This window comes from Nyctereutes procyonoides, unplaced genomic scaffold (genome assembly GCF_905146905.1).
Source record: "Nyctereutes procyonoides isolate TBG_1078 unplaced genomic scaffold, NYPRO_anot_genome, whole genome shotgun sequence".
Classification (NCBI taxonomy): Eukaryota; Metazoa; Chordata; class Mammalia; order Carnivora; family Canidae; genus Nyctereutes; species Nyctereutes procyonoides.
Window position 1 is genome coordinate 3,519,777 of NW_026575051.1, and position 9,891 is coordinate 3,529,667.

Below are 9,891 nucleotides of genomic sequence, written 5' to 3' on the forward strand. Positions count from 1 at the left end.
AAAAGAAGCTCCAGGGAAGGTAATTTAAGCCTTTCTTGAAAAAAAAAAAAAATACCTCTAACCACAAAACATTTTATTTACAAAATATATATACTGAATACTATACATTAGGCCCTGTCACTGTGGAAACCCGTCCAAAGCCAGGTGGGGGAGGGCTCGAGAAAGGTGGTGCCCCGGGACACGGTCTGACAGGGTCTAACCGCCCTTCCACCCCAGCTGGAAAACCTTTTCTATTAGGGGGAGCGGGTGGTAGGCTTGCACCCTGTCACACAGGGCTGAGGGCCCTGTGGAGGGTAGGGGAGTGAGGTGCCGCTGGGGATGGAAGGAGAGACACAGTTCCCCGCAGGGGGAGCTGGGTGAGTGCTAGCAGACAGGGAGGCAGCAGACTGCAGGCCCAGGGCACGCCCCAGACCCCATGGTTCTGGAGAGCAGGGAGAGGGGTCTGGCTAGGTCTTGACATCCAGTAAGGGCATCCGCTTGTGCTGGTAGCCACTCTGCCAGCCATGGACCACCTGTGGGGAGAGATGGGGCCATGGGGTGGAGTTCCTGGGCCTCAGCACAACCATGGGGATGCCCCACTAGCCCGGCCCATGTAGGGGAGGGGAGTATGGACGGGAACGCAGCAGCTGGACCTCTGCTAATTCCCGGAGCCCCAGAGTGCTCACCTTGGGGTCCCCCACATCAGACAGTAGCTCCTGCTCAGCCTCATGTAGCTCCTCAGCAGGGTCGTAGCTGTACATGGGGAGCAGGTGATGGCGAAGCCGGTCCACTCTGGGGAGCAGGGGAGGGGAGCTCAGCCCCTTCAAACACCTGACAGCCCTGTGTCTACTCCCCAACGCAGTGGGACCTCCAGTGGGTGCCTTCAGGGGCACACTAGGATTCTAAGAATGGGAGCCCAATTTTATAAGGGGCCTCTCGTGTGGGTAAGCCCAGGGTGGGCAGGAAATCCTAACAATGGGGTGCGGGGAATTTCAGGCTTGTGTAAGGATAGCCGAGGGGCATCTTAACTGTATGTAGAGAACCTGATCCTACAGGAAGAAGTGTAAGCAGAATGCAGGGGAGGTAACATTAGGGGCAGAGACACTCACCGCTTTTTCTTCTGGACATACATTACCTGTAACAGAGACACACAGCTGCGGAGGCTGCTGAGCCCACAAGTGAGCACAGCCCACAAGTGAGACACCCACCTGTACCCCTCCACTTGCGTAAGAGCAGGACAGCTGAGACCATGTGTGCAGGCTGGACCAGCCCCGCCCCCTTCCTGCCTCAGCAGAGGTGTGGGTGTTTATGTGCCTATGAGGGGACTCCTTACCACAGCCACCACCACCCCGACCAGGGTGATGAGGAAGAAAGGCCCCAGCACGTAGCCCACCATGGAGTCACTGTTGGCCTGAGGGGCATTGGGCACTGTAGTGTTACTCATGACCTCGGCAGCCGGAGGGCTGGGTAGTCAGCATGGGCAGTTGAGCCTCGGGAGGGCGCCTCCACTGGGCTCCCTGGGGAGGAGGAAGGGAGGTTATCAATTTCACCCAGGGTGACCGCCAAGCTCTGGATCCCTCCCCAGGAGCTGGTGATGTATCAAAACTTGGGTTGGGCACTGGGACGAGGTATCCTCCAAGTCAGTGTGCTGGGTTTAACCTTACAGCGAGTGACTCACTGGATACCCTGAATGTAGAAGACACCAAGGGGAGGCCCAGAGTCCTGCCCAGCCCCTATCCCCCCAAATCAGGGTGAGGCCCCAGTCAGGTGCTGGCCAGACATCTGCACATCTGAACCAAGAAAAGCTTAGATACGCGATCCGGGCTTCTGTAGCAACCCCTCCGGACACTGGGCCGCCAGCACCTATCCACTGGAGCAAAAGGAGAGATCTGACAAAAAACAGGAGGGTCCTGCACTGGGGGGCCGCGGGGGTGAGGCAGGAGCATCTGGAGGAGCCTGCCTCAGTCTCGCCCAATCCCCACACCTTAGGCAATAGGCCCTCCCTAGGCCGGGCTGGTGCAGACATACAGCCGGGACAGCCTCTCCCCTACTGGTCTCGTGCCAGGGTGGACACGGGTGGGCAGGGCTGGACTGTATCTGCGAGGTGATGTCACCTCCCTCTGGTCCCCACCCGGGGCTCCGCCCAGGTCCCTCCCCTCTTAGCCTGGGCTGCCAGGCGGAGGTGAGAGGGTCAGTTCCCGTCGAGAGATGCAAGGAGATGGTCCATTGCTCCTCACGCAGACCCCAAGGTCCCCGACCCCGCTTCGCCTGGGTCTCCACTGGACCGCAAGGTATGAACTACCTGTCCCGGTGTCCGTGGGGGCAGCGAGCTTGCACAGTCGCATGCACACCGTCCCATGGTCGAGGGGACATGCCGAGGTGGGGCGGGTGTCGGGCCGCTCCGAGGATGCGGACCAGCATCGGCGAGTGGGGGGTCGTTCCCACGGCGCTGGGCGGCGCGGCCGAGGGAGGGAGGTTTGGGGGTTGCGCTGAGGGCCCGGACCTCCCGGAACCCGGCCCCCCGGGACGCGGCCCCGCGCCGGCGCTCCGCAGCCCGGCCCACCCGATCGTGCCTTACCTCCCGCCGCTGCAGCCCGGACAGGAACGCCCTCGCCGTGCTCCCAGGCCCCGGAAGAGCCGGCAGGCGCGTGATCAAAGGACCCGGGGAAACGGGCGGGGCCTCAGCGCCGGGACGCAGCCAATCCGGTGGCGGGAGGCGGACGGCCCGGAGGCTTCTGGAGCGGCCAATCCGGAGGCGAGGGCCCGGGCTGCAGGGCCCACCCCCCGGCGGCAGGGGGCAGCGGAGCGCTGCGCAGCGGGGGGAGGAGAGCGCGCGGGTGGGGGCGGGGCTGGGGCGGCTTCCCGGCGTCCCCCGGGGCGGAGCCCGGCGAGCGCGGCCGCGGAGGCGGCCGTGGTCCCTGCGTCCGGCTTCCTCATCCTTCTGGGTGCAGCCCAGGTGTCCCGCCGAGCGGCTCCCGGAGCTTAGGTCAGGCGCGGGCTGCTCTCCGCCGCCCGGGGCCCGCAAGGACTCCGCGAGTGTTCCTGGTGCCCAGGGTGCCCTCTGCGCTGTGCTCCGAGGCACATGGAACAGGCAGCCCGGGTTCGCCGTGGGACCTGGCCCGCACTTGGCCTCCAGCCTTTTCTGCGCCTGGGTCCTAACGTCTGCAACACAGGCCCTTGTGAGGGTCACACGATGCCCTGGATGAGCAGTCTGGCACATACCGTGCCCTGTTAGATCCCCCGCTAACCCCCGTCGGTCTTGACGGCGCACGTGCAACAGCGGGTGCAGCCCCCCCCCCCCCGCCCGGGGTCACCAGCAACCTGAGAAGTGGGTAAATTCGTAAGCTTGACTGGCGCGATCATTAATGCCACACACTGGAGATGGATTGATGGATTTTTACCAATGTCAGCACCCTGGTTGTGATATCCTGCTATAGTTGTGCAAAGGAAGCTAGGCAAAGGATACAAGGGATCTCTCTTGTTTCTTTCTTTCTTTTTTTTTTTTTAAGATGTTATTTATTTATTCATTAGAGACGGGCAGAGACACAGCAGAGGGAGAAGCAGGCTCCACACAGGGAGCCCCATGCGGAACTCGAGCCTGGGACCCCAGGATCACGACCTCAGCCGAAGACAGACACTTAACCGCTGAGCCACCCAGGCTTCCCATCTCTCTTGTTTCTTACACTCGTATGTTACCTCAAGTACGTGTGTAGCTTTGTACTAGACCTTCCCACCTCTCTTCCCAATCCACACACGGTTAGGAAAACTCCAGCTGGCAGTGGATGAAAGCCACATAAAAGTTGTGGGAGCTGAGCCAGGCTGAGGCCCTCCAGGGTCCTTGGATGCTACTGGAGATGAAGGGATTACCTGGATCCCCTTATTCTTGCCAGAGACAGCCAGTGGCACGGACATGGTTGAGCCATTTGGTCTGGTCTGGCCTGTTTCCTCAGGCCTTTCCAAAGAAGGTTGATCAGGGCAAGTCTGATGCAGAGATGACCCAGTCTAGAACCAGAGGGCAGTTGGGAACTCTGGCCTCTTGCCTTCAGACACCATCATCTGACTGGTAGGAAATCAGAGATAAGGGGAAAGGAATGACAGAAATGCTTGGGTCTGGAGGCTCCAGGTGGATTCCTTGGTGTTCTCCGGCTTTTGAGTCTGAAGAGTAAGAAGACCACTCATCGTAGGCTTCTATCAGAGCTGAGGGCAGAGGGAGGAGGCCACATCCCCAGGCAGGGCCTGCCTCACCTTGCAAGAGGTTAGGATCAAAAGACGGGTTTTAGAACCCCCTGGCTGCCAACACACATGACCTCTGTCCTCATCCCCACAGTTTCTGACCACATATCTTGAGGGCCCTCTAGGGGTGGGCTTAGAGGTCAACTGGCTAAGCCAGTGTGTAGAAAGGACTGGGGTCTCAGCGTCACTCAGTAAACCCCAATTTACAAATGAGTAAGCTGAAGCCCTGAGCAGTGTGATGACTTCCCAAGGCCCTTGTGATCAGCAAGGGTGAAGCAGAATGGAAGGACAGGTGGGTCCCTCTTCCTGGTCAGCTTTGTGCCAGTGGCTGCTCCATGTCTGTATTTGAACCCTGGTTTGTTCCTGTGATAAGGCTTCAAACCCCAAGAGGGCACCCCCCAAGCCTGGCCAGGGAATACTCCAGCCCTCCTTGTTCTCATCATGCTGTTGCATGAAGGAAAGGGAGAGATAGGGCAGAGCTGAGGTTGTACCATGCCACCCTGATAAAGTTTGAACTGTGCCCTCACCCATGTTTCTATGGTTAGTGCGTGGGCTTATGTATCCCCTTTCACTAATGCCTTACTCATCCTTGCATCCCCCTGCTGCTCTGCACTTATCTAACAAATCATAAAAGCAACACTTGAGAAGATCAAATTGTTGACAAGTAATGTAAATTCATTCCGGAACAAAGCTCAAGAAGATGTATAGGAATGCAGCTATCCAGCCCCCAGTAAGGTAACATTCCTAATGTGTTGCATCCACTAAAAAAATCGATTCATAAATAGACATGCAAAGAGGCAGGAAAACACAATCTATAATCAACTGAAACTGACCCAGAACTGAAAGATGTTAGACCTAAGGAGAACACTAAAACAGTTATAACTATATTCCTTATGCTTAACAAGTTAAGGAGAGACAAGAAGGATATTTAAAAGTCCCAAATTGAGTTTTTCTTTCTTTCTTTCTTTTTCTTTCTTTCTTTCTTTTTTTCAGGTTTTGTTTATTCATGAGAGACACGGAGTGTTAGAGAGGCAGAGACACAGGCAGAGGGAGAAGCAGGCTCCCTGCAGGGGAGCCTGATGCAGGACTTGATCCCAGGACTCCAGGATCACGCCCTGAGCCAAAGGCAGATGCCCAAGCACTGAGCCACCCAGGCGTCCCTCCAAATTGACTTTCTAAACATGAAAACTTCAATGTCTGGGACAACTGAGTGTCTCAGTGGTTGAGCGTCTGCCTTGGGCCCAGGGCGTGATCCTGGAGTCCCGGCACCGAGTCCCATATCGGGCTCCCTGTGGGGAGCCTGCTTGTCTCTCTCTGCCTGTGTCTCTGCCTCACTCTCTCTCTCTGTGTCTCTCATGAATGAATAAATGTAAAAAAAATCTTAAAGGAAAACTTCAATGTCCAAGATGAAAAATACACCAAATGAGATTAGTGGCAGATTAGATTACAGAAAAAAAGATACGTGTACATGAAGGCATTAGAATAGAAATCATCCAAAATGAAAAAGAGAAAAAAGAATCTATAATAAAATTACAAGAGCATCAGTGAATTGTGGGATTCAATTTCAAGTGGCCTAATAGATGAGTAAGTAGAGAGGCCCAGAAGAAGAGAGGGTGAGGTGACAAAAATATTTGAAGAACTAATGACTGAAAGCTTTCCAAAAGAAATGAAGATTATAAACCCACAGATCCAGGAAACACAGTAAACCCCAAGCACAAGAAACATGAAGAAAACTATACAAAGGCATATTATAGTCAAATTGCTTAAAATGAGTAATAAAGAGAAAATCTTAAAAGATGTAATATACAGAGAAACAAAGTATGACATTAGAGTTCCACCCAAAATAATTCACGTAAGAAGACAGTTAAGCAATATCTTTAAAACATCAAAAGGAAACCTCCCAATGTAGAACATTAGGCAAAAATATCTTTCAAAAATATACAATAGCCAAATTATGGAAGAACCTATAGATAGACCATCTATCCAGGGGTCTGTGGATAGATGAATGGATAAAGAAGATATGGTATAAATATACAATGGAGTATTTTTCAGCCACAAAAAAGAATAAAATCTTGCCATTTTCAACAATGTGGATGGAACTAGTATAATGCTAAGCAAAGTAAGTCAGAGAAAGACAAATATAATATTTCACTCATGTGGAATGTAAGAAACAGAAAAATTGTGAGCAAAGGGAAAAAGAGAGAGAGAGAGAGAGAGAGAGAAACCAAGAAATAGACTCTTAACTCTAGAGAACAAACTGATGGTGACCAGAGGGGAGGTGGGCAGGGGGATGGGTGAAACAGGTGATGGGGATTGAGAAGTGATTTGTTGTGTTGAGCACTGAGTAATGTATAGAACTGTTGAATCACTATGTGGTATACATGAGACTAATATAACACTGTGTGTTAACTATACTGGAATTCAAATTAAAACTTCATAAAAATATCTTTCAAAAACAAAGGTAAAATAAAGATATCTTCAGATATATAAAAACTTAGAGAATTCATCACTAGCAGACCTGCACTTCAAAAAAGGTTAAAGGAAATTCTTCAGGCAAAAAGAAAATGTAAGAATGTGAACCTTCCCAAAGGAATGGAGAGCTCTGGCAATGGTAATTACTTGAGTATATCATCTTTTTCTCTTATCACTTAAGTCTTTTTTTTTTAATTTTTAATTTTTATTTATTTATGATAGTCACACACAGAGAGAGAGAGAGAGGCAGAGACACAGGCAGAGGGAGAAGCAGGCTCCATGCACCAGGAGCCCGATTTGGGATTCGATCCCGGGTCTCCAGGATCACGCCCTGGGCCAAAGGCAGGCGCCAAACCGCTGCGCCACTCAGGGATCCCCACTTAAGTCTTTAAAAAAGATAATTGTGTTTAAAAAATGATAATGTGGGCAGCCCCGGTGGCGCAGAGGTTTAGCGCCGCCTGCAGCCCGGGGTTTGATCCTGGGGACCAGGGATCGAGTCCCACGTCGGGCTCCCCGCATGGAGCCTGCTTCTCCCTCTGCCTGTGCCTCTGCCTCTCTCTCTCTCTCTGTGTCTCTGTGTCTCTATGGATAAATAAATAAAATCTTAAAAAAAAAAAAAAAGATAATGTACTGTAGGGTTTGTGCCCCGAGAACATTTAACAAAACAGACCATATTTGGGGCCGTAAAAAAGTCTCAAATTGAAAAGGATTCAAGTTGGGCAGCCCCGGTGGCGCAGCGGTTTGGCGGCGCCTGCAGCCCAGGATGTGATCCTGCCGACCCGGGATCGAGTCCCACAGTGGGCTCCCTGCATGGAGCCTGCTTCTCCCTCTGCCTATGTCTCTATGTCTCTCTCTCTCTCTCTCTCTGCCTCTATGAATAAATAAATAAATAAATTCTTTTTTTTTTTTTAAAGAAAAGGATTCAAGTTAACATATGTAAAAGTAAAACATGTAAAAGTAAAATGTCCAATCAATAGCATAAAGGCTGGACAGGAAATGGAAATATATTGTAAGATTCTGGGGTGCTTGGGTGGCTCAGGTGGTTAAGCATCAGACTCTTGATTTCCGCTTAGGTCATGATCTCAGGGTTGTGGGATCAAGCCCCATGTTGGGGTCTGTGGCCAGGGGGGAGCCTGCTTGTTCCTCTACTCCTCTCAAATAAGTTAATAAATAAAATCTTGAAAAAAAAATTCAGATATATATGAGATTTTATAATAGTAGTTAAAGACGAACTGTGGTAAGTTAAAGATGTATACTGTAAACCTTAAAGCAACTAATAAAACAACACAGTTATAGCTAATAAGGCAGCAAAGGAGAGAAGATGGAATAAAAAATACTGAAGTAATCCAAACGAAAACAGAAAAAGAGGAAACGGGGAGCAAAAAACAGATGAGACAACTAGAAAACAAGTAGGATGATAAACTGAAACCTAACTACCCTTGATCCTTAAACAGCCTGGCAATTAGGAGCAGCCAAATATCTATGTAGAATTTTTGACTCCCCCAGAACTGAACTACTAATAGCCTGCTGTTGACCAGAAACCTTACCAATAACATAAACAGTTGATTAACACATTTTTTGTATATGTATTATATACTGTATTCTTTTTTTGAAAGTTTCTTTATGCCCAGTGTGGGGCTCAAACTCATGACCCCCCAAATCAAGAGTTGCCTGCTTTACCAACTAAGCCAGCCAGGCGTCCCTATATTATATTCTTACAATAAAGTAAATAGAGTAAAGAAAATATTAAGAAAATCATAAGGAAGAGAAAATACATTTACAGTACTATATTTATTTTTAAAAATCTGCACAGTTCAAACTAATGCTGTTCAGGAGTCAACTGTATATCACTCATCACATTAAAGGTGAATTGTCTAAACAGCCTAATTAAAAGGCAGAGATTGTCAGAGTGGATAAAAAAGCAAGATCCAATTATGTGCTGCCCATGAGAAATGTACTTTGAGTATAAAGACTCAAATAGGGTAAAAACAAAAAGATGGAAAAAATAGCTTTTGCTAGTCAAAAGAAGGCTGGGAGGGCTATAATAATATAGCACAAAGTTGATTTCAGGGCAGAGAATATTGCCAAGGATAAAGAAGTTCAATTTGTAATGACAAAGGGGTTAATTAATTGAAGACATAATAATTCTAAATGTTCAGGTGCCCAGTAAGAGACCTTCAAACAATATGTCACCAAAACAGATAGAACTACAAGAAAGAGTGGTCACAAGTCAGAGATTTCAACAATACTCTTTTAGTAATTGATAAAACAAGTAGACAAACACTAAGCCAGGATATAGTAGACTTGAACAGCACTATCAACCAACTTGATACACAGAACATTTACCAAGACATTATATTCTGGGCCATAAAATAAATCTCAATAAATTAAAAGGGATTCAAGTCATACAAAGTATGTTCTCTGATCACAGTAGAATTATATTAGCAATCAGGGACACCTGGGTGGCTCAGTCAGTTAAGTGTTCAACTCTTGATTTTTGGCTCAGGTCATGATCTCAGGGCCATGAGACCGAACCCTGTGTTGGGTTTGCACTGAACATGGAGGCTGTTTAAGACTCTCTCTCTGCCCCTCTGCAGCCCTCATCACTCTCACTCTCTCTCTCTCTTTAAAAAAAAAGAAAGAAAAAAACAAAACAAAACAGAAAGATCCTTGGAAAATCCTCAAAATGTTTGGAAAATCATTAATATTCATTCAGGGGGTGCCTGGCTCCTCAGTCGGTAGGTGTGTGACTCTTGATCTCAGGGTTGTAAGTTTGAGCACCGTGTTTGGTGCAGAGATTACTTAAAAATAATATTTTAAAAATATTTTATGGGACGCCTGGGTAACTCTGTGTTTGAGTGGCTGCCTTCTGCCCAGGGCATGATTCCAGAGTCCCGGCATGGAGTCCCATATCAGGCTCCTTTCATGGAGCCTGCTTCTCCTGTCTCTGCCTCTGTGTCTCTCATGAATAAATAAATAAAATCATTTAAAAAATATAAAAATTTAAAAAAATTTAAAGTATTTTAAAAAATAATTAGAACATATTTGGAACTGAATGAAAATGAAAACACAACATAGAATCTGTGGAGGCACTTGTATTAGAGAGATTTATGGCGCTAAATGCCTTAAAAAAAAATCTCATGTTAATGACGTCAGCTTCCATCTGAAACCAAAAGATGCGGAAGAAAAGAACAAAGATCAATGCAG

General features: G+C 48.8%; 1 protein-coding gene across 2 annotated transcripts; it reads right to left on the bottom strand.

Moving 5' to 3' along the window:
- Positions 1-56: 56 nt before the first annotated feature.
- Positions 57-2,654, bottom strand: SMIM29 (small integral membrane protein 29). Of its 2 annotated transcripts, none has more exons than XM_055330268.1 (5): positions 2,558-2,654; positions 1,313-1,496; positions 1,089-1,114; positions 666-771; positions 57-512 (listed from the first exon to the last, which is right to left on the bottom strand). In XM_055330268.1, the coding sequence occupies exons 2-5, from the start codon at positions 1,421-1,423 to the stop codon at positions 447-449; spliced, it is 309 nt and encodes a 102-aa protein (XP_055186243.1). In that variant the 5' UTR covers positions 1,424-1,496; positions 2,558-2,654; the 3' UTR covers positions 57-446. The 2 variants fall into 2 exon arrangements, with proteins under 2 accessions (XP_055186243.1, XP_055186242.1); XM_055330267.1 differs by lacking the exon at positions 2,558-2,654 and adding an exon at positions 2,282-2,548.
- Positions 2,655-9,891: the final 7,237 nt, after the last annotated feature.

Bases quoted from the DNA above. Each gene is read 5' to 3' on its own strand.
- SMIM29 (XM_055330268.1), bottom strand. From the start codon at position 1,423: ATGAGTAACACTACAGTGCCCAATGCCCCTCAGGCCAACAGTGACTCC. The intron at 1,115-1,312 runs GTAAGGAGTCCC...TCTCTGTTACAG, and splicing joins TCGGGGTGGTGGTGGCTGTG to GTAATGTATGTCCAGAAGAA. The intron at 513-665 runs GTGAGCACTCTG...CTCTCCCCACAG, and splicing joins CTGATGTGGGGGACCCCAAG to GTGGTCCATGGCTGGCAGAG.